Source organism: Gopherus evgoodei, chromosome 10 (genome assembly GCF_007399415.2).
Source record: "Gopherus evgoodei ecotype Sinaloan lineage chromosome 10, rGopEvg1_v1.p, whole genome shotgun sequence".
NCBI lineage: Eukaryota > Metazoa > Chordata > Testudines > Testudinidae > Gopherus > Gopherus evgoodei.
In genome coordinates, this window is record NC_044331.1 from 37,573,233 (window position 1) to 37,598,183 (window position 24,951).

The window sequence follows — 24,951 nt, forward strand, 5'->3', positions numbered from 1 at the left end:
GTCCCGGACCAGCCCAGCCCCAGCTCTTACCTGCATCTCATGCTCGCTGCTTGTCTCTCTCGGTTAGATATGGCATCTCCCCCAGCCCTCAAATCCACCTGCGGCAAGGCAGCTCCCCTCTCCTCCCCGACAGGCAGCAGCACGCCCAGGCTGCGGGCTCAGTCCAGAGCCGAGCCCCCTCCCAGGCCGAGAGCCGGGTCCAGGATAGGAGGCGCTGGGGTCCGGGCAGCCCGCTAGACTCTAAGGGCGAGCTGCTGCCCGCACCCCCGGCGCGGCTCCTGCAGGTGGGAAGATGGGCTGGAGGCTCCAGGGGGAAGGGGGAGGCATCTCCTCCCTTAAACCCAGACAAAAGAGGGGCGGGGGTCGGGATAAGCGGCCCCCCCACTGCTCCTCCTCCGCCACTCGCGCTCCGGCTCCAGCTACTGCGGGCCGCGGATGAGCCGGTGACTGAACGTAGCGCTGTGGCGAAGCGAGCCTCCTCGGGGGCTGCCCCCCAGGACACACCGCGAGGGAGACAGCTCCAGCTGGGGCCGAGGGTGGGCGGGGCCCCAAAGCGCTGGGCGGGGCCAGCTGGGAGCCGGGAGAGCGCCCGAGGCTCCCGGCAGAACTGGCGGAGCCTGGCTGAGCGCCTGCAATCAAGAGCAGCCTCCGCTCCCACTCCCAGGCGGCGAGGGGGTGCGGGCAGAGGCAGGCACAGACCAGCCCAAGCAGGTGGGGTGGGGGGGCTGGTTGCTTGGGGGCGATGCCATGAGCCTCTGCTGCCTGGGCCACGCCCTGGCCTAGAGCTTTGCAGCCCACATGCCCAGATCCGGGCTCTGGCACGGACAGCTGCCGGCTTGGTAGTGGCTCCCCCTCCGGGGGGGCCCGGCCCGGCCCGGCCCGGCCCGGCCCGCCCCGCTGTTGGCGTGCTCACTCTGCCAAAGGCAGCTAGCTATCCTTTGGGAGTGGGACGTTTCTGCTCACCCCTCACCTGAAAAAGGTGCTGGCTCTAGGATTCTCCCACCCTCACCTCACCAGCAAGTGCCAGCTTTTCTTGGGCACCTAGACCGGCCGCAACGCCCATGTTTGCTAGGCTTTCTCCCTGGATTCCAGCTCTGAGAGCAGCGTCCCAAGAGTTCCGGCCAGTACTGGGCCGATATGGCTATGCCGGTCACATAGCTGGGAGCCAAGAAGTTTCATATGCTCCTTGTCCTCCTTGACAATTGATGGGCACTGTCATTATAACTTCACAAGTGATCAGCCTTGTCTCTGGTTTCTAACAGAGGGTGCCAATGTGGTGCATGCACAGTCCAGCGAGGCTGGGGGGAGCGGGAGCGGAGATCAGGGGAGAACCAGAGGAATGGAAATGTACGAACTGACATCTTTCAAACACCCTGATAAGATCACATGGACTAGAAACTGCCCAGCAGATCCCAGACCCTGTCAAGTTCCTCTGGACTAGAGAGGGCTCTACTGACAGCAGTGGGCAGGGCTTTGTATCTGATATGATACCTTTAATTTATAATGGACAAATGAGTTATAACACAGGGTAGGAAAAATAATACCCAGCTCTTATATGGCACTTTTTATCCATAGATCTCAAAATGCTTAGAAAAGAGGTCAGTATATCATTAGCTCTATATTACAGATGGGAAAACTGAGGCACAGAGACTTGCCCAAGGTCAGCCAAGCAGGAAATAGAACCCAGGACTCCTCAGCCCTAGAGCTATGGTTCTCAAATTTTTTTTTCCACAGACCACTTGAAAATTGCTGAGGGTCCTGGTGGACCACTCAATGATCTTCCCAAATGTTGTTTGTACCATTAGCTAACTGTTGTAAAGCGCTTGGGATAAAAGCACTATATTAAGAAAACTCTTAATTAACATTTTTTGTTCTACAAATAAAAGCACACAACTCATATTTTAATATCAGTAGTCTTATCTTTCTAATGCAATGGATGTGCCCTCTGTCCTCCACTCCAGCAGCCCCCGAGCTAGGAAGTGGGGGGGGGTCTCTCCCCTGCCACAGCAGCCACAGAGCTGAGGCTGGGAAGGAGGGGGGGGGTCTCTCCACTGCCACAGCAGCCACAGAGCTGAGGCTGGGAAGGAGTTAGGGGGTCTCTCCCTCACTACAGAAGCCACAGAGCTGAGGCTGGGAAGGAGTTAGGGGGTCTCTCCCACACCACAGCAGCCATAGAGCTGAGACTGGGAAGGAGGAGGGGGTCTCTCCCCTGCCACAGCAGCCATAGAGCTGAGGCTGGGAAGGAGGGGGGCAGGTCTCTCCCCTGCCACAGCACCACAGAACTGAGGCTGGGAAGGAGTGGGAGGTCTCTCCCCTGCCACAGAGCTGAGGCTGGGAAGGATGGCTGTCTCTCCCTTGCAGCTACAGTCCTGGAGCTGGCGAAAGTCATCTCTTTCTCTTGCTGCTGCAGCCCTGCACATCCCAAATTCCCCTCACCCCCTCTTCTCACCCCACTGCCCCCTCCAACCTACCCCTTAGGCCACCACCTCACCTTACATGTGTGTCTTCTCCAGGGTCCAGGCATCTAATTAGTAGAGCCACACCTGCATGGCTCCACTAATTAGGTGGGTGGCCCTTCATTCTCTTGTGTGCGGCTGCCCAGGCGCATGCCTTAGAGGGAACTATCCGCGGACCACTGGTGGTCCACGGACCACAGTTTGAGAACCTCTGCCCTAGAGCAGTGCTCTACCAACTGGGCCATCTTTAGCAATTATGTTCCAGCTATCTCAAAGGGGAGGAATATCATTACCTCCATTTTACACATGAGGAAACTGAGGCACAGAGAGGCTAAGTACCTGCTCCAAGACCACACAGTAAACTAGTGTCCAGGTCAGGAACAGAATCAACATCTCCTGACTCCTGGGCTCCATTGATCATACTGTCTCCAGATACATGTGATGGAGAATGGACTGAAGCCAGTACAACACCCTCTGCTTACAGTGGATGAGGGGTTACACAGAATGCAGCATGTTAAGTTCGTCATTGCTAGAAATGGAGAGGCAGCCATGACAAAATAAAATGCGGGGTGGCCTTTGCCTTTGCATCAAGCCCAACCCCCACTGAACCTTTCGTGCTAAGCTCCCTACAGCCATACAGCACATTCAGACCAGCGTGAGGTTGCCTGTGGGGGCATCTCTCTTCTTCCCACTGCGAAAGGAGAGCAGCCCACTGAAGACACGTGAACAACTGATCACCAGCAGTGGGCCTATTAAAGGCAGAATCATGTCAGAGGGATGGATCTGGGCCCTGTTGTGAACTCCAAAGCTTCAGAGGTTTCAATAAGCTTCCAGGTTTTGGCTTCTTAACTGGAACCAAATGTCCAAACTTTCTGAGGTTTGTCCATTGCTACATTTAAAAATAATGGGTTTCAGTTGACATAGCAATGCCCTCTGCTTATATAGCAGATACAGCTCCCACAGCCTATAATGTTTTCTTATAACAACATTCACGGATTTGTCTAATGATGTCTTCCATCCAAGGCAGTTTTCTCCAGCGATAATGGATACAAACTTTGTTTCTAATGTGCACTTTCACTTCCTGTTTCCCTCCTGAAGAGCTCTTTGGGGATCTTTATCATTCTGCCTTCCCTCTGCCCTATAACAGTCCCCAGTCACAGCAACCTTCCTTCCAGCCAAGGAGGGGCAGAGACAGGGCAGCTGCATTCAGAATCCATTAACACTGTCCAATGCACTGGCCAACAAAGTTGCTTGCCAGGCTACCCAACTCCCCCTTGAGCCTCTAGATGGAGCCTGACTGGCTATTTCTGCCTGCGGAAGCTTTTGATGATAATTATCTGGCCTTAATCCACAAGCCATGTAAGTGAGCCACTGATGGATACGGGAATGGGCTAAGATTCCCAGACAGTGAGATGCTCCACACAGGCTTTCCTCAAGCAAACGCAAACAAAGTGACTGTTTGAGGTTCTGCCCTTATGGGGGCTCTGTGCCATTGTGCAACAACTTGCAATCTCACCTGCTGACCCAAACACCTCATTTGGCATCAGAACCAGAGTGGAAATGAACCCCGGCGCCAGTCCCATCTTCAGTGTGACAGGAAGGGAGGCTGAGCACTTCTTCCAGCAGCAAGGTCAGAGGTTACCAGCTCAATCCTCCCTCAGCTAGCTCACGTCCCTGCAAATTGTAAGGAGTTCCCTGGCTGGCTCCCAGAAAGAATGGGCTGAACCTTATTGCCCAGGAGTCACCCTCAAACGCAGCATAGATACAGATTGTTATCCTCCTGTGTGTTCCCAAAGGATCCCTGCAAACTGAAATGAAATAAACAAAGGGAAGAATACAAAATTTGCCAGCCTAGGTTTGAATCACCCACAATAATTCCAGTTATTTCTGCTCAGAGCTCTGTGCCCTTACACACACACACACACACACACACACACACACACACACACACACACACACACACACACACTCTCTCTCTCTCTCTCTCTCTCTCTCTCTCTCTTTCTCTCTCTCTCCCCTCTTACATATACTCCACCCTCTTTGGATATTACAGATGATAAATATAAGAATACCGATCAACTATACCAAAGATCATCATTGCACTATATACAGTATGTGCATGCACACCCCCACCCCTTTCTCTTTTGAGGTCAAGGGAACTTCAATGCAGTCTTTTTCGGTGGGTCTCAGATCTTTACACAAGATCAACATCTATTACTATTATTATTATCATGCATATTTAAACAGCACCAGAAATGTAAATGGCCCTTTACAAACATAGACAAGGCTTGCTTCCGGTTCCAAAGAGCTGACAATCTGAATTATGCAAGCCAAGCAAACCCACGGCAAACAACAGTTTAGATTGCCAGCTCTTCAAGGTGGGAAAAGAGTCTGATATCTTCTTTAAAAGCCTCATTGAAATGGATGGCATGGTATAGTCTTTTCTACAGAGCAGGGTGAGACCTATATAGAGAAGACACCACCTAATTCATCTTGATCTACCAAAAGATGTAATATGTGCACCCTGTATATACATTACCATGATGATACTGTTGCTAGCAGGTGACCAAGACAATACTGTATTACCACCATCATTTGCTCCTATGGTGCTTCCAAGTTGGGGGTGGGGCTGACTTGTCTTGCACAGTTCAGAACATGCTCTTGGCACCTAACACATCTTTCATAGTAATGACAACACTTCTGAGAGAGGGGGTCTGGGGCTTCGTAATGAGAAGAGGCGGTTTTTAGGGGGTAAGATACTTTGGAGCATACACAGCAATAGGATATATGTGTATTTGTAATTTGGAGAGAGAGGGATAGAAAGAGAGTGAATGAGGGAGGTAATAAGGAAATGAGATCAATGGGGATGCATGGACCATCCCGCATCAATGCTCTTCACCTGCTAAACTTGAGACAAAATCTCCCCCCCCCGCCCCCCAAGCCCCACAATATTAGCACAGGAAGCTGGAAATGATGTGGGATCAATTCCCTTTGCATAAATCACATTTTTCTACAACTTCAGTCTAGCAATTTTCCTAATGATTCTGGTATTGATAAAATAACACAGCAGGAAAAGCAAGAAAACATGAAGTACATGAAGGATGGAGGTAAATTTGAATCTAAAAACAATGGCTATAGCCTGCTTTTGCTCAGATAGGTGAGGATTTTACTGCTGACATGAATGGTAGCAGGATCAGGCCCCTAACGAGGAAGCGTGGGCTGAGAGCTGAGAGGGTGTAGTCTGAAACTCACTGAGAAACATACCAAGGCAGCCTCACGCCACGCCTCAACATTGCCCACTAGGTGGCAGCGTTACAGAGTAGAATGAATCATTGTGGAGGCTGAGTGAAGAGACCGACTTTGTTGTTAATCCAGGATCAGCACAGAGCCGTTGATGGAGGAGGTCCCTTTATTTAGCAGCTCCCCTTTGTCCGGGAACACTCCGGAGTCCCACAGTCAAGGCCTGTAGGGAGCTATCTAGGTTAGCCTGTACTTATTGCAAAGGTCCACCAGGGGAATTCACCAGACCGCCAGCGGTGAGTTGTTGCTGGGAGTTGTGGCTAAAACTGCAACACCTCATTTCTCCGTAGGATTGGCATGGGGCTGCACGTGACATCTGTCCAGCCACGGAAATGCAGATAATCCACACCACAGTGAATAGCCCGACTTTGCTGCCACTAGACCCATCCTGTATCACAGAAGCCAAATCAGCTGATTTGGCCTTTATTTTCCCACACATATGTAGATAGCACCTCAAGTCTCATAGACTCCAGGACTGGAAGGGACCTCGAGAGGTCATCGAGTCCAGTCCCCTGCCCTCATGGCAGGACCAAATACTGTCTAGACCATCCCTAATAGACATTTATCTAACCTACTCTTAAATATCTCAAGAGATGGAGATTCCACAACTTCCCTAGGCAATCTATTCCAGTGTTTAACTACCCTGACAGTTAGGAACTTTTTCCTAATGTCCAACTTAAATCTCCCTTGCTGCAGTTTAAGCCCATTGCTTCTTATTCTATCATTGGAGGCTAAGGTGAACAAGTTTTCTCCCTTCTCCTGATGACACCCTTTTAGATACCTGAAAACTGCTATCATGTCCCCTTTCAGTCTTCTCTTTTCCAAACTAAACAAACCCAATTCCTTCAGCCTTCCTTCATAGGTCATGTTCTCAAGACCTTTAATCATTCTCGTTGCTCTTCTCTGGACCCGCTCCAGTTTCTCCACATCTTTCCTGAAATGCGGTGTCCAGAACTGGACACAATACTCCAGTTGAGGCCTAACCAGCGCAGAGTAAAGCGGAAGAATGACTTCTCGTGTCTTGTTTACAACACACCTGTTAATGCATCCCAGAATCACATTTGCTTTTTTTGCAACAGTATCACACTGTTGACTCATATTAAGCTTGTGGTCTACTATGACCCCTAGATCTCTTTCTTCCATACTCCTTCCTAGACAGTCTCTTCCCATTCTGTATGTGTGAAATTGATTGTTCCTTTCTAGGTGGAGCACTTTGCATTTATCTTTATTGAACTTCATCCTGTTTACCTCAGACCATTTCTCCAATTTGTCCAGATCATTTTGAATTTTGACCCTGTCCTCCAAAGCAGTTGCAATCCCTCCCAGTTTGGTATCGTCCGCAAACTTAATAAGCGTACTTTCTATGCCAACATCTAAATCGTTGATGAAGATATTGAACAGAACCGGTCCCAAAACAGACTCCTGCGGAACCCCACTTGTTATACCTTTCCAGCAGGATTGGGAGCCATTAACAACTACTCTCTGAGTACGGTTATCCAGCCAGTTATGCACCCACCTTATAGTAGCCCCATCTAAATTGTACTTTCCTAGTTTATCTATAAGAATATCATGCGAGACTGTATCAAATGCCTTACTAAAGTCTAGGTATATCACATCCACCGCTTCTCCCTTATCCACAAGGCTCGTTATCCTATCAAAGAACGCTATCAGATTAGTTTGACACGATTTGTTCTTTACAAATCCATGCTGGCTATTCCCTATCACCTTACCACCTTCCAAGTGTTTGCAGATGATTTCTTTGATTACCTGCTCCATTATCTTCCCTGGCACAGAAGTTAAACTAACTGGTCTGTAGTTTCCTGGGTTGTTTTTATTTCCCTTTTTATAGATGGGCACTATATTTGCCCCCTTCCAGTCTTCTGGAATCTCCCTCGTCTCCCATGATTTCCCAAAGATAATAGCTAGAGGCTCAGATACCTCTTCTATTAACTCCTTGAGTATTCTAGGATGCATTTCATCAGGCCCTGGTGACTTGCAGGCATCTAACTTTTCTAAGTGATTTTTTACTTGCTCTTTTTTTATTTTCTTTTCTAAACCTAAGTCCTCCCCTTCAAAGCCACCCCATTATTGCTAGGTGAGGCAAAGTTCCAGAGCTTGGGAAATTGGGTTCAGAGATGCAATGGTGAGTTCTGAAGCCAGTTATCCAAACTATCTGAAACAACTGAGCTCTGCAGAGCTGGCCTGGATGTTTCTGCTGAGGTTCCCACTGCTTCCAGACAGGCTGGAAATACCTTGAAAATAGCTTCTTTCTCAAGGCATTTCAGCACTTCTGGTCCAGATCCAGAGCTGGCCATAGGCCCCCACACTTTGAGGGCTCTATAGTCCCATGCAGGCTCTGCAGCTCAGGGGTCAGACCTACTTCTCCCTCCAGATGTGTTGTGAGAAATCATTTTCTCCTTCAGCACCAGGACATGTCATGGCCTGAGTCTCTCCTTGGGCAGCCTTGGCCCCACACATCACAGGGCCATCCTTGTCCAGGGCAAAGCTAGGGACAGCTGGGAGAAAAGGAGGTGGTGAAAAGAGAAAACAGTTTTGTAACTTTTCCGCCAGGTGGTTAACTAAGCAAGAAGGGCTCGGTTGAATATGTCTAGGGTCCCTCTTGATAAGCAACAAAACTGGCTCAAGCCGCCACCTGGATATTTTGAAAAATAAGTAAATCCTCCTCCAGTTTGCCCTTAGCATGCGGAACACCCCTTACCTGCCCGCCCGCATTCTGAGTCTAAACAAGGGGATATTTATTGGGGAATCTAGGAAATTCAGCAACACTATAATATTCAGATAAGGATTAAAGCCCTCTGTAAATCTGCAGGAGTCCATTCTCCTCTCTCCCCACCAGTCTCTCTGAATGGCCATCAGGCAGGAGTTCCCTGGCCACGTCAGTCCACCCACTGCAAACCCCACTCACAGTTCAGGTTGCTGAATGGCAGCAGTCCAGCTGCTAATGGCAATTCTCTCTGCAGATCCAGATCCAGCCCTGGTGAAGCTGTTTGCCTAGTCCCACCCTGAGGCAGCGCCAACTGACCCAGCTTTGTGATTCAGCTTAATTTAAGTGCTGGGTAGGGAGGGACCTCACTGAAACTGCCCCATGGGTCTCTGCTGGGGAATCCACCCTGCACTGTCTCCTCTGCAAAATCCTCTCTGTGTCACAGGATCCTCAGGAGTGGAAAGCCAAGAGGATCTAGGACCTTGGGGCAGAGTCCTTGCTACCTGGAGATGTACTTCCTAGCCCAAGAAGAGATGCCTTCCTTCTCTCTGCCTCGGAGTTCAAACTTTACCTCCCTACCAACATCTAAGGTCATGTCTGCACTAGTGAACTTGCAGTGGTACAGCTGTACCACTGCTGCTGTAAGATTGCTTGTGTAGCTGCTCCAAGCCAATGGGAGAGAGCTCTCCCACTGACATCAGAAAACCACCTCCAGGAGTGGCAGTAGCTATGTCAGAGGGAGAAGCTCTCCTGCCAACATAGCACTGTGCATACTACCACTTCTGCCAAAGAAACTTATGTTACTCGGGGTGAACAGCATATAAATAAGTGGTAGTGTAGATATGGCCTTAATCTAGATCAGTTACGGTGATTTCCAAGTGTGACTGGTGGCACTGTGGGTATGTAACATATGTAAATGAGGCACTCTATAGACATTCTTTTTCCTTTCCAACAACTCAGGGTGCAGAGCACTCCTTCCATTCTGAAGCTTTCAACTACAGACTTACAGGTTAACAAGGTAGTTACTCACATTTTCCAGCTCTCGGAGGCTGGAGCATTCAGGTCTATTGGAGCTATTCATCATGGGGTTCAGATGATTTGCCCACCCCAGTCTGTGCTGAGCCATGAAGTTTAGACCCACATCCCTAAAGCTGGGGATGATGTTCAGACCTAGAGTTTGGTTCATCGTGTTGAATCCTACGTAGCAGGCCCAGACCTGAAGTTCAATCCCTTCTCTCCACTTCCACCTCACAGTCTGGTTTCATTTGGATGCAGGGTTTTAGTTCAGGCCCACCTCTGAATGCTAATCCTAGCACTGGTCTGTCCCCACAGAGTGCAGCGTTCCTGGTAGGAGCCAACTCTCTCCAGCAAGGAGGTGTGGGTGCTGGGGGAGGGAGGTAAATACTGTTGCTATCACAGCAGGCTATCATTAGCATCATCTCCAGCCAGGCTTCCTCTTTTAGATTATGCTGATATTGTGAGTATAGTTGCTTTGATTACTGAACTGTCAGAGCCAGACGTCAAGGGTGATGCGAGGGGAATCTGACTGGAGAGAGCTGAAGCAGGCTGAGCTGGAGAGATGCCAACTCAGGCTGTTCCCATGATGGACGGATGGAGCAGTTGGGGAAGCAGAGCCGGGAGCAGTTTAGGAGGTGAGCAGCCCAGGGAAAGGTCAGGCCCCTCTCATGCCAGCTGGTGACGACAGTACAGTGAACTAGCTCCCCAGGCGCGTGTCTCCCCTGACAGCCCCTGATGTGATACAGAGCACAACCCGCCTGGCCCATAACATGCAGCAGGACCAGCAATTACACTGTGTCTCACTTGTAACCTGCTGTAATGCCCAGAGCCTGGGCTCCCCCTCAGCTCACACCAACCCTGCTCATAGTCCGTGGCAATGTCCTACATCCGTGCCAAGCTTTACCCATAGCCCACGTGCTGGCTGAACATCAGGAAATAAGAAAAAAAGAAACGGGGGTTATACAGGGCAGCACACACCTAGCAGTGTCCAAGTAGTCCTATCCATAATCAATGGCAGCACCCGATGCCGTCACTGAGCCCTGCCAGTAACCCATGGTAACATCTGACTCCTCCAACAAGCCCTGATAGTAGCCCATGGTAACCCCCGATGAGCTCCACTGGTAACCCCCAAAACCCCCAATGAGCAATGCTGGTAAACCATGGTAACCCCTGACACCTCCAACAAGCCCTGCTGGTAACCCACGGTAACTCCCAATGATCCCTGCTGGTAACCCATTAACCCGTGATGCTTCCAACAAGCCCTGCTGGTAATCCATGGTAACACCCAACATCCCCAAAGAAGCCTCACATGTTACCATGGCAGCACCCAATAAGCCCTGCCCATAATCTTCAAAGGTGCCTGACAAGCCCCACTTGTCCTCTGTAGCAGCACGTCTCACACACCTTACCACGGCAAGATGATGGCTCATCACAGTGGTATTGAGGGGAGGACAAGAACAGATCTCATGCTGGGAGAAACTGCCAGTTTCAATGACTCCCAGGTGACTTTGTTGCTGTTTTTTGGAAGTGACTTCCAGATGGGGCTAGGATACCCTCAGCGATATCAGGCTGGGGTCCGTAGGCTGAGTGCACATGCCACATGCAGACAGTGCTGGGTCTAGTTCCCGGCAGGAGGAAGCAGTGCCAGAGCTCTCCAGAACAAGTGGGCTCTTATGTTTCTGAGAAAAATATATATAATATATAAAGGACTGTGTTAGACTTAATGAGGAGCAATTACCCACAATCCCCACACATCTGCTCATGCCACAAATAGCAGCCCAGTGTTTCAAGAACAGGGATTTCTTTCTCCAAATGCAGCTAATTCTGAAGAAGGCTGGTTGGAAAACTGCGGTGGGCCAGACTCGGATCCCATTACTCCTGCAGCATAAGTTGCCTTTCTTCAGAAGCAGTCCCAGAAGAGTGAGGTGCCACTAAACCAGAGTGAGGGTATCAGAACCTGGCCCTCAGCAAATAAACACGAAAGATCAGTGGGTGCCCACTGGTGAGGCAATGCTTGTAAGTGTGGCAGGGGGAGGGTGGGAAGTCGCATGAATCCCAAAAGCTTCATGAGCTTTAGAACTTATTCATCTTTAACTCTGTCCTGGGAACTCATTATTCTCCTATGTTTCAGTTGTCCAATCCGGGAGGAGAGACAATACCATGCGATTCACCTGGCCAACAGCACACCACCAAAGACAACAGTGAATGAGCAGGTCAAATTATTCTATGAATCCATCATGGATACATTTGAAGAGAATGACGAGCCATTCAAGCCAACCTAACAGGGCTAGCTTTGTAATGCTAATACTAGAAACAAATAGTTCATCCAACTCTATAGCTATGATCCTGGGAATAGCATAATGAGGCAGGGGAGCTGGGTACCCCATTACACCTTATCCAGGGCATACCCAACTCCTCCACTGTGGTTGGCCAATATTGTGCGTTGATCACTGGGAAGTGATACATTTAGCATAAGAAAGGCTAATCTGGTAGCACTCTCATCTCCAAGACAAGCCTGGATTCAGGTCTGGGCCTAAAGATGACCCTGTGAGCCTGGGACAGGGAAGGCTGCACTGCTCCGGTGGAGACATTAAATGGAGGTCTGCATTTGCCTTATGTCACATAGCACCACCCATGCAATGAATTCCAAAGGGTCTTTCCAAGTCATAGTTGACCCCAAAACACCCCTGTGAGGTAGGTATTAGCTTCTCCTCTGCACAGAAAGGGGATTTACTCACCCTTTCCTCTTGACATGCTAGCATTTGTTCTGGAAAAGAGGAACTAGCATCTGCAATTCTTACTGGCCCGCTGTGCACCTCCTCCAGGGTTTTCAGATTAAAGGGTCATCCCTTCTATGAGCCTGGGACATATTGGGAAGTGTAGTTCCTGAGGTTTGGGGAGGGTAGAGAGGTTGTTGGTGCTTCTCCAGCCAAGCCCATCTGGCTCACCCGCCTCTCTGTGGCTAGAAATCACTGAAGTAACAGGAAAAGGAGTACTGTGCCGCTGATTTGAAGGTATATGTTGTCCCCAAATGTGAAATAGTTATGGGTGAGGACAAAAAAACTTCAAAAACAGACTCCAACAAGAAACTGCTGAATTGGAATTAATTTGCAAATTGGACACCATCAAACTAGGCTTGAATAAAGACTGGGAGTGGATGGGCCATTACACAAAGTAAAACTATTTCCCCATGTTTACCCACCCCTAGTTCCTTATAGCTCCTTGTCAATTGCAGTTCTTTTTCTCTCCTGCTGATAATAGCTCACCTTAACTGATCACTCTCCTTACAATGTGTATAGTAACACCCATTGTTTCATGTTCTCTGTGTATGTATATATCTTCCTACTGTATTTTCCACTACATGCATCCGATGAAGTGGGGCTGTAGCCCACAAAAGCTTATGCTCAAATAAATTTGTTAGTCTCTAAGGTGCCACAAGTACTCCTGTTCTTTTTTGCGGATACAGACTAACACGGCTGCTACTCTGAAACCTGAAGTAACAGCAGGCCATTATAGCTGTACTTCCAAGCTCTGGCATCATGTCCCAAGCTTGGTCTACCCCATGGTGCAGAGAAGGCCACAAAGCTTAACCCTGGGCAGGTTTTAAGGTAGGAACCCAAGTTTTTAACCTCTTATTTTTTGCCTCCTCTTTGGAAGCTGACATTGGAGTTGAGGGGCTCCTCCCCAAGACGGGGCTCTACCCCTTTGTCACTGAGGGTTACAGGAATTCAAGTGAGACTCAGCTGTGCCAGGCGCAGGCAGTATCCTTGTGTTGGTAGGAAGCGGGAGAAAGGAATTTCCTCACCCAGATGAAATCCAAGCTCTGAAAGATGGTGGGAGCTGCTGAGACCTCCACATTCTGTCCTGGTCTTGGATGGACACATCTCAGAAGCCCTCCTGGCTGTTTCCCAATGAGCCTCTCTCTCTCACACACACACGCACAGGAATCCCATGGTGGTTTGGAAAGGGCCGAGTTGGCAGGAGCTGGATGGATTTTAATTACTCCCATTATTATTATAATCCCTCTTCTTTTAAATTTTCACACATTTCTCGCAACAAGCTGGGCTGAGGAAACATCTACAATACCAGACTCAGATAGCATTTGCTGCAACTTGCAGCCATGCCAGCTCCCACCCTCAGAACTTGAGAATCTGAGGAGAACATTGCCTCTGCAGCCTGCCTCCTTCTCCTTTGTCACTAGGGGTGGGGGTCTGAAGGTCAGCTCTGCTGGCTGGGACTCAGCGATGGAGGCGGCATTGCATTACCCATGGGCTGAGATTACAAGTCTGAGCCAGCAGGCCACTGAGTCCTGACTCCTGTATGGCATTAACTAGAAGAGCAAGCCACCCACCAATGGCTGGCTGCCTGACTGCTCTGCACAGTCTAGCAAGTAGGCCGGGTGTTGTGATACTGGATATGGACAGGGACAGCAAAGGTTGCCTTGTGTACTCGCACATCAATAGCACCTGGTCTACAAAGAGCTGTTTTCCAGTGGACTTTGCAAAGATGAGTGTTTGAGAATAAGGATTCTCTGCTTGTGCATTTTTCGGCCATGTCATCCGACATGCAATCACATAACCACCATGTGTTTGATTCTGAATCCTTTATATAAAAACAAAATGACCTGGCACTTTTTTGGCTTTGCTACAGTGAAAGCTGTCTCCTAGAATCCTAGAACCATAGGGTCCAGAAGGGACCACCAGCATCATCTAGTCTAACCCCCTGCCAAATTGCAGACTTTGTTGTCTAAAAGGCTCAAAACCAACTCCAGTAGGGTATCCCTCCCTCTCCACCATATGGTTTCCTGCCAGGGCTGGCTCTAGACACCAGCGTCCCAAGCATGTGCTTGGGGCGGCACTTTTCAAGGGGCAGCATTCCGGCCCTTTTTTTTTTTTGCTTGGGGTGGCAAAAAACCTGGAGCCGGCCCAGTCTCCTGCTCACTGGTGTGCTCAAAGGAGGAGGCTGGGAGGGTAGGAAAAGGAAAGGACACCCTGTAAATCTGGGTGTCCAAAATAATAGAGGAGAGAATTCAAAATTGTGGCAGGCATTAAGCCAGATTGAGATCTCTAATGAAGGTATCCACCCCTCACACTCTGAATGACATAGTGCAACCCTAAAAGACAGACGCTGCACAGGCAGAGATATTTACCAGCACCTTTTCCTCGCTACCCTTCGGTCAGGAGTTGTTGATGACATGACTTCCACATTGCTCACAGATTCTAGTATGGCGTTGTTTTCCATCCCATCCCAGTTCAGAAGCCTGTTTAGATGTGGCCACATCCTCCCCTCACTTCATAGGAACCAGGCGCTTCTGCCACGTTACAAAAGATGTTCCAGGGCTCATCACAGCCAGTTGGTCCAATGAAGATACCACCTAGTAACAGACCAAATGCCGTTGTATCTCAACCCTGGTAATTCTGCCCACCTGAATTCAGTACAGTGTCAGTCACAGGCAGTATTCTCCTTCACTCCTGCCCAAAGCTGGTAGGCAGTGAAGAAATGCATTGGTAAGCAGCTGTTGTTTTTCATCTCTGAGGGGGGTGGCTTCTCGGAAGCAGGCGGAGTGGGATGAAAATTGCAGTGCAAGATAATCTGATTGTTATCACCTCCCCATGTCCATCTGGACAAATACCAGCGCCCCATAGGAACCCAGGGAATCAGTCCAATGGCTTCCCGTTGCCATCTGGAGTGAATTCAACTACTGCATTGTACGGCTTCTTCTCTTATTTAAATCAAGGGTCATTATCAAATATAAGAATAAAGCTAATAAAAGTCAGTTCCCATGACCCCTTTAATGGATCTCTGCCCTGATGATCTGTGTAATCTGGAAGATCATGGGATAACGTAGGAAGATCCTTTAGCTAACCACTATGGACTCTAGGATATCACCCCTGGGAGGGATATTTGCTTTCACTGCTCAGCTAATTGTATTTTGTTATGCCAGTGGTGATATGACTCAAATAGGAAATTAGACAAGAGGTGAAAACAAAAGAGGAACACCCACCGCAAAGCTCTCTCTTCTCCTTCCCACTCTTCTCCAACATGATACAAGGGTGTCAATCAGGGCGTCTTTTGGGAGGTATGTTAGGGGCTGGAGTGTGACCGGGACTCAGTGCGTCCAGATTACCCAACAGCTGGCCTGGATGCCCAATGTCAGGTGCACAAAATCTGACATACTTCAAAGGGGAATTCAGCAGATGCCCAAGTGTCTGGGACCAAGGCCTTAATTATGAAAGAATTAGCAGCGGAAGGAAACAGTATATGCTAATGCAAACCTCTCTCTGCTGCTCAGTAGATCGACTGACTATATGTTCTGTCCAACTGGTCAACAACATGCTGCATGAAGGTCTGGGGAGAAAAGCTCCAGAAAACTCTTAAGCTCACTGACACACACACAGAAGGTATTAATAACATCTCAGTAAGAACTCAGTGTCTATTGTAGCCCACATGCAATAGACAAAAGATAATTTCTGGTACAAGGAAGTTATGAGAGTGACAGCTTTTTAACTGCACAGCGTAAGAAGAGGCACCGTGCAATGGGACAAAAGAGCAATGATTAAAGTTCTGAGCACAAAGAGAAGAGGGCTGGGGACTAGAACAAATGTGTTGAGAACATCAAAATCGTATCCAGTGCTAATGCCCAAAATGAAAAGACCGTGCTGGACGGGGAAGGATTAGAAGCTGGTAAAAGAAATGTCTCACTGGGACAGCTAACAAGCGCCAAGTGGCTGAGGGAAAGAGCAAAGAGTTGAAGGGGGCTGGAGAGTTAACGCTGGAATTAAAGACCTTCCTCACCTGTCTGTTTAAAACAGGTGTGGATTCCACCGGTCACAGCTGGACAGAGATGTGGACACAAAGCCCAGCTGATAGAGCAGGAGCTGGCCGTGGGCGAGTGAAGCATGGAAAGGTCTCTGCTCAGAGGAGAAGAATGGGTGGGAGCAAAGCAAGGCCAGAAGGATGAGAAGAGGCAGAAGTGAAAATGTGATCGTGACGAGGTGAAGGATTGGGAAGCAGGCTCCTGTTGTAGGACTTTTCTAGAATTAGCTTTCTCTCCAAGGGCCAGCACCACCCCCATTGTCCAGCCACAGTAGCTGAGCTGGCATGTAGAAAAATCCTTCTCCCTAGCAGTGGGAGGTATGGACGTGGCTTAGCATCAGATCCCACTATCTCCACACAGGCAAATCCCCTGGAGCTGGCTCCACCCTAGAGAGGGCTGCAAACCTTCTGAGGACACCCTCCTTGATCCAATCTGTTTTACGCTTCTGGGGAAGCTTTGGCCTGCGCCAGAAGGGGCTGGATTTGCCCATGAGTGAAGAAACCAGAGGAGCAGTGGCCCTCAAGCTGTGTCTGACTTGGTACAGGCCACTCCCTAGACCTTTGCTGTTGTGACCAGAGACAGCACCTGGCCACTTTCCCCATCCCACTTCCTGCCAAAATCCACACGCTTTGCTGGGGCAAAAGGACAGCAGCTGTGGTCTGAACCATCACGGACTTCCATAGGGCCCAGGATGTAGGATATTACTGTGCCCCTGGGGAGCCAGGAGATCCTGCCAAACACACAGAGAGGCTGGCCTGGAGCCCCTCTGACAGGGAATGTTCACAGAATTTGCTGGGAAGCTCTTGTGGCTGCTGTCTTGGGAGCTGAGCCAAGGTGGGGCTTTGTGCTGCTCAGAGTCCAGGACTAAGGGTGTCAGCTGCTTGTTAATATCAGATCTTGCTCTGGGCAGGTGTGAACCTGTGAATCCAGCTGAGCAGCTGGCTCTCCTCCTAGTGGACTCATCAAAGGCACTGAAGAGAGGTGGGGGGATGGGAAGGTTGGGTTGCTGTTATGGCTAAAAGATAGGATTTGGCACCAGAAAATTTGCAGTCAGATCTGGCTGTGCCGCTGACTTGCTAAGGCACAGACCGTTTCCATGCCTCAGTTTCCTATCTGTAGAATGGGGATATTCCCATGTCTCTACCTTCCAGGGTGTGTTGTGAGGCTACACCTATGAATAGTTGCAGGGCGCTTTCAGATCCTTACAATAAATCTTAGTAATAACCATAGTTATTGTTACTTCACACACATACATGCTCACTTAATATACACTGCACATGTAAACAGCTGCTTAGTGACATTTTCATGCCCAATTACATCTGCAGATCATTGATTCACATGCACAACGGGAGAGCAATTTAAAAAAAGGAGTCTGCTTTGTACTTACTTTCTCGCAGCCACCTCGGTGAAATCCGCAGGGGCAATAGGAAGAGCAGCAGCCCCCCATGCAGCCCCTAAAGCTTGCTCTGGACTGCTGCTAAGCATCCATGCGCGAACAGCAGCAGACAGGGAGTTAGCACCATGCTTAACTTCCCTGCAGGGGTAGGGCAGGATTGGTAGCTGAAGGCCCTAAAAGGAACTCACTGGGAGTTCTAGGAGAAACCTCACCTCATGGGAGCCAGAAACAGGGGCGTCTCTGGGTAGCCAGAGTCCTGCTTTGGAGCTAGCGGGGCTGCTGGCCCTTTGTCTTGTGATTTCTGTTTATGTAAAAACATGTTATTGCCTTTTTCTATTACAGCCGGGGAAGCTTAAAACCTGAATAACGCTCTGTGAGAAACCCCACTGGGGGAAAGGTTTATTGCTATGGCTGGACTAGATTAATTCACTGCCAGCACTCAGCCTCTGCATAGGCACCTCAATCCCAGCCCAAGGTATCCCCTGCTATCCCAATGGGCCAACACCCCAGCTTTGCAGTGCACCTCAATCCTAACCCCAGGCATCCCCTGCTATCCCAATGGGCCAATGCTCTATTGCCCAGAGCTGCTTAGGCACCTCAATCCCAACCCAAGGTATCCCCTGGTATCCCCAATGTGCCATCCCGATAACTCTGCCAGTATATTTCAATCCCAACCCATGACATCCCAAGGCAACAATACCCCATCCCCTAGATCTGCCCATGTACCTCAATCCTAATGTGTCAACTCTCCTCCCCACAGCTCTGCCAATCATCTCATGCTCTGATCTGCAGCATTTCTTCTCCTTTCAGTCCTGGGGCCCCAGACAGCTCTACCAAGGCGCCACACTCCTAAGCTGTAGCACCCCTTGCTACAGTTAACAAAGGCTAGGTGCTTCGGATGGTGTATGGGTGTGATTTCCACTTATAGTGCTGAGCTCCCAGGTTCAAATCAGAGTTCAAAGCCCAGCAGGTAGAAATGAAACTCAGCAAGTGGCTTGTTGGTGTAGGGGTAAGATTAGGGTGCAAAATATGCTAGGTTCTAATTCCTTCTCATGAATTGGTGATGGATGGGATAGTAACAGGGGTGCAGCAGATTCCCCATCATTTGAAGACTTTATTTACATCAAGACTGGATCTCTTTCAAAAAGATCTGCTCTAGCTCAGCTGGAAGTTATGGGCTTAATACAGGGGAATTCAGTGCCATGTGTTCTCCAGAAGGTCAGACTAGCTGATCAGAATGGTCCCGTCTGGCCTTAAAATCTATTGCACTACTTGGGCATGCCCACAGCATTGCCCTTTGTTCTTCCAGGTCTGGGACTCAAAACCGAGCTCTGCCTATCGCACCTTGGTCTAGTGTTCTCTGTTATTACATACCCAGGGACCTCACCTGGCTTGGCCAGCTCTGCTGGCTGCTATGAAACCACAACCCTGGCTATTCCAGGTTTCCCTCTTTGGCACAGACTGGGTTTTTTGGTTTGGGGTTTTTTTGCTCTATAGGCTCAAGAGCCCGTTTGCTGCTGACATTCTCCAAAGGCAGCAGGGGCGGCTCAAACACACCCTCTTCCCCCTTGAGGAGCAGCCCACAGTATAAGTGGTTGCTGACCTGCTCCATTGTCCTGCACATTGTGCCCTGCGTAGGCGGGGCAGGTTCAGCCATAGCTGGCACCCTCCCCTGTAACTATTGCTCTCTTTAATGACCCTAAAACCCAGCTGTAACACTTGCTGTTTGCTCAGCCCCTGTCATAAGTGACTGGCGCCTTTCCAAAAAGGATTAAAAGCAGGGAGTGAGAAACATAAAAGCTCGTGTAATTATGTGCAAAAAGCCTCTTAATAATTTATAGAGGGAGAGAGTAAATATCTTTGCGTGTTATTCAAGTGTAACTCATTGTCCCGTTTGGCTAATACCCAGAGCGCACGCATCATGGGCTTTATCCAGAAGGCTGTTTTGTCTTTTATACCTTTCATAAATTACTGAATTTATAAAGAGGAAACCAGGTGTCATGTCGCTCCTATAAAGATCTTGTCAGCTAAAACTAACGAAGGTAGGGACCGACGGCTTCCTCCTCCGGCCTTGTTTTCCTCCCCTCTGGCTGTTACTGCCAGCATCCACGGCATGAGATAGTCCCAGGGTGAGGAAGGCAAAGGGGTTGCCAAAAAATAAGTCTCAGAGCGTGTGTCTGGCCCATGCCAGCTGGCTCGGGCCAAGGGGCTGTTTAACTACAGTGGAGACATTTGGGCTTGGGCTGCAACCAAGCTTTGGGACCCTCCCACTTTGTAGGGTCCCAGAGCCTCGGTCCCAGCCCAAGCCTGAAAATACTCTGCAGTTAAAGAGTCCCCTAGACTGAGCCCCGTGAACCCAAGTCGGCTGGCCCGGGCCAGGTGCAAGTTTTTAATAGCAGCACAGATATACCCAGAAAGTCTATGGTGGTGGGCTGTACCACAAACTCCTAAGAGAAGGTCCCACTTGAACAGAGAGTTCCTGAGAGCCCTCTGGAGCTGTCTGCAGAGCCTGCATGCAGGAGATACTGAGCGAGAGCAATGCTGGGTTAAGGCATCAGTCCATACTAGGGTCAATGTCTGCTGCCATAGACTTCTTGTGTGACCTAGACTCAGTCACGTACATTCTTCTGTACCTCCATTCTCCATGGATATGATACTGCCTGACTTCACAGCTGTGCTGGAAGGAGAGATACACTAGCGACTCTCAGATGCTCTGGTACCACAGAGCACTCGGCTGCTGCTGCAGAATAAAGCCATCATCAGGTGCTGTTTACATTTCTGTTGAGTTATTTAAGAAAACAAGAGAGGACAAACTGAATCCCTGGCATTTTGGCCCACCTGGCTAAACCTCAGTAAAAGGCCCTGGTCGGGCCAGATTCTCTTTGATTCTTTTGTCCTCTTCTGTTTGCTTAAATAATTCAACAGCAAAGTAAATATTCCTTGTTGAGCTCTTATTTCTGAGGCTCTATTGGTGTATTCAGAGTTGAATATATAGCGCGTGGAACCGTGTGGGTGCTAAGTGACTTGCTTGTACAGTTACCAGCACAGCAAGGCTTCGGTGGGTGGAACTCGTCCCTACACTGCAGTGGGTGTGAGAATATGTTCACTCCAATACTGTGACAATGGGGAGTGTCACACTGACTCAGTGACAAGCCAAACCTGGGGGTTCCAGAACACATGGCTAGCTGCAGAAAGCAGAACCCAAGAGAAGTTGCATTAGAAAGCACATGGCTAGAGGACAATAATGAATGGTGAAGTGATTTGGATATAGAAAGTACCAGCCAGAAGCTTTTATGAGATTCCAGAAAAGCTCCATTAATCTTTTCCCCCCACTCTATTATTTTTCCTCTTCAAGGTAACTCTGGGGAAGAACTGGCCAAGAATTTTGTTGAAAAATGCCAATTTGTCGAAGCTGAACGTGTTCATAAAACAGGGTTGGTTTTGATGAATTTCCTGACCCCAAAAAGCATTGTGTAAAAAAGAGTTTCAAAATCATCAAAATATTTTGTTTCGACATTTCTGAAATGAAAACTTCCAGCTTTTCGCTTCCAAACAACTTTTCGTTTAGAAATGTAAGCAGATTAGACTGAAAAAAGTTACAAAAAGAGACAGAGGTTTTGAATGTTTTGAAACTACTTGATTGATCCAAATGATTTCATTTAGTTGTTGTTAGCGAATACTTTCAAGTTTTGACTTTTCATCCCACTGCAAGATGGGAAAAATGTCAAACTCTTGAAAATATTAGTGGGCTGGGAAAGCTGTTTTTTGCCCAGCTTTACTCTGAACTTCCTGGCTAGGGGCTGGATCAAACTTACTCAGACAGAAACTCAATGAAAGAACAAAGGGCATATTGCATTGACCACAGCACCTCCAAAAACCCCACACTTCGGGAAGAAAGTCCCTTCTCAAGCCATATTTGCCAAACCCAAGAGCTGCAGGTAGTATGGATAAAGTCCAGATATGCAGCGCAAACCAAGGTGTTCTCACATTGCTTGGTTATGAGTTGACACAACAATATCCCATCTGAGTTCCATCATTTCCAAGCAGGATTCTTCTCAGCATTATTGAAAGAGCCTAGAAACTTGTTCCTGATACTAACAGAGACTTACACATAGTGGGTCAAATCCACCTTTTGACTCAACCCCATGGAATCTCAGTGCAGGCTGAAATTCAGTGGGGATACACATGGGCTGAAGGCAGGGTAGGATTTAGCCCAGGGATTTTCATCAGAAGGATTCCGAAACAGGTCAGAAACATTACGAACGTCATCACAATTAACATGAGTGTTTGCAATTCTCTCACCAGCCCCACCAAGATGGCCCCACCAAGACCACCAGTTAGAATACGATCCTCCTAATACATTACAAATAAACCTAGCAGAATATTAGAAAGCCAAACACAGCAGCAGAATCGCCTCTCTCACCACTGAAATGCAGCCACCTCTGGGGTGGAGCACAGCAGCTGCTGAGCAGAGCACAACACAACACCACTCTATGGGACAATAGGAAGTGAGGAATTCAATAACTAGTTGAAACTGCCTGGGGAAGGCAGCAGGAGGCAGAATATAGTTCTCTGTCTCTAGCTGGTTTACATGGCTGCCAAGTACCTCCTACCAGAGGTGGAATATGACCAGGACACAAGGTTTACTGACCCGACTCTTACAAATCTGCCATCAGATCTTTAGTGAGAACAAATGGTCAGGACTTCATTTGAGGGATGGCACCTTCAACAGCACAGCACCTTCACTACTCACCCTGGGGGAAAGGCTGATGCTAAGAACCACATATACTGATCTTGCGTCAAGGGGACACATATCTTGTTGAGAGGCCTTAGGAGTAGATTATGGACTCCTGCATTGCTTGCAACCCCCAAACTCTCTAGGATAGATTTCCCAGGGTATTTCCAGTCCCAGAAGAGTTTGGCGTCATGAATGTCTGTGATGCATTATTAAAGGGAGACAGGGCATCACAACACAGGTTCTAACAACAGGTGAGCTACAGAAGAGGTGTGAATGTGAGTCAGTGTGTGGATGTTTGCATGAGAGACCAAGAGCATTCCTCTGCGCACTCACACATGTAGGCTTGGCCTTCCACATGTAGGCACGTGAGACAGAGGTTGGGGGCGGGGAGGGCCATAGCCTCCTGCTTTTGAGAACTTGATGGAACAAAGGGAGGGGGGCTCAGAAGGCCCAGCCCCCACTTAGGCTCCTGGCCACAGCTGGATGCTGCAATGGCAGAGCTCCTTCCCTGCTGGCAAGACAGCGGGAAGGCTGGGCCAAATCTGAGTGGTGGTGTGATCCAGTGCACCAAGTCACAACACTGCTCATGCAAATTTGGTCTGGTAGCCCCTCCGTCGCAATGGAGAGGCACCTGGGCTAAATGTGAGGGAGTGGCATTGCACCTGGTACACGGAGTTGCAACACCATTCCGATTTGGCCCCTGGGGCTTGCGTAGTGCCTCCCACTTTTTGCAGCCCTTCCAGCACTCATGCTTCCAGAGGGAGAAATCAACATATGAGCAGCACCCATATCCTGCACATACATACAAACACACACCACAGGTGTGCAGCCCGCCCCCCTCCTCTCATTCACAGGCGCATGTGCCCAAGGACAGGCACTCACAGGCAGGGAAACATACAGAAATCCTTGATTACATTGTGACTAATGAAGCATCTTGTTCTGAGCCTTGAATTTCACAACCCATTAAAGAATCAGTCAAGAATATTAGCAAAAATACCAAAGAAAAACACCAATAAAAAGCATACACACAAAAGCAACAGGTGAGGAAACCAGAAACAACCAAAGATCCCTAGTGCTTTAAGAAAACAAAACAGCTCAGGACATGATCAGCTAACTGCAGAATAACAAGAACTGCCTTTGATGCTTAAAAAGCCCCAAAGCTAGAGCTGACATGGCACTGCTGTGGGGAAGCTCATGCTGCTGGAGTCCAGCTGGCAATGCCAGGGCACTACTGTACTGGCACTCACAGAAACACCACTGGTTTTTTTCTGAATCCAAAGCATTAACAGGGCTGCCCTGTATCTAGTGTCCCTCGAGTACCTGTCATCTAACAGGTGAGCCTGAGTCACCTGATCACTGACTGTCCCCTTGTAGGTGAGAGAAGAGGAACCGAAGCTACTGATAATCAATTAACTCCTTCAATTACACAGGCTTAATGAGGCAGCACAAAGTCAGTTTAACAAACAACCTGGTTCCTCCAGGCAGTGTTTTTGACTCAATCTTTACAGGTTAGGATCAACTGAGAAAGTATCATCCAATTAGCACCACAGGATGGACACCTCCCCTTTTCTCATTTCCTCCATGCAGATCCATGTGGCCAAGCTGATCCTTCCCACTCCACTGCAGCATTCTGGGCAATTCCCTCCCTTGCTGTTCCAAGTGGTAGTACCAGCAGCAGCAACCCTACTTAGCACTCCACCTCTGGAGCCACCCTGCCATGGGTCGCAAAGCACTAAGTATCCTTCTCCACGTTTTATAGCTGGGGAAACCGAGGCACAAATTGGTGCAAGTCAGGCCTGGCTTTTCCAACTGGAGAGGGTAAGGCCTTCGTTTCCCAAGTGGGGTTGTGTCAGCAACCAAAATGAATGGCCTGTTGGGAAAAGTCAGGCCCAGGTGATTAGCCCCAGGTCATGTATTGAGGGAGTGAAAGAACTGGGACTAGAACCTCTGCTATGGTATTTGACAGGGTTCCTGGTTAAGCTTCAGGGTAGATGGCTGGAGATGAGGCAGGCTGGAAGGGAGCTTTGCTGCAGCTGATTCATTGGCAGCATGGAGTTAATTTGTTCCCATTGAGTGTTTGTTTATTAACGCTGCTGGGCGTATCATGTTAGCATAAGACTAAGAGTCAGGACGAGTAGAGCTCTTGTGCAGGCATCTGTTTTTGTTAACCATGACTTAAATCTAAAGAAATAAAATAAATAAAAATATCCTCCGGACCACACCCCTCCCCAGGAATCCCTTACATCTCCTCCTCGTTCCGAGGGCTGAGGAGCATGCGTGGCTGAGGGATGAGTACTCACCCTTGGGAGCAAAGGATGGGGTCTGATGGGACAATGCGCTGGCATGTCATGGCACTGAGGTGGAAATCACCCTGGACTGATTCCCAATTTGTACAGCGTGGTCCTCTTGTGATGTCATAGCAGCCTGGAAAGATATTGCCCTCATTTCCTTCATCGGCTTGGGAAGTTATACTTCAGCATCCCTTCCTGACTTCTGGATTTA

General features: G+C 48.8%; 1 protein-coding gene across 6 annotated transcripts in view; it reads right to left on the bottom strand.

Moving 5' to 3' along the window:
• LINGO1 (leucine rich repeat and Ig domain containing 1) overlaps window positions 1–24,951 on the bottom strand; it is a 494,269-nt gene that overhangs the window by 50,841 nt on the left and 418,477 nt on the right. Inside the window, exon 1 of one of the 6 annotated variants that reach the window (XM_030578567.1) lies at window positions 31–558. The exons of the other annotated variants lie outside the window; for them this stretch is intronic. Within the exon in view, the coding sequence (XP_030434427.1) occupies window positions 31–36 (6 nt within the window). The 5' untranslated portion in view covers window positions 37–558. Of the gene's footprint in view, window positions 1–30; window positions 559–24,951 lie in introns of those variants that run through there. 6 annotated transcript variants of the gene reach the window in all.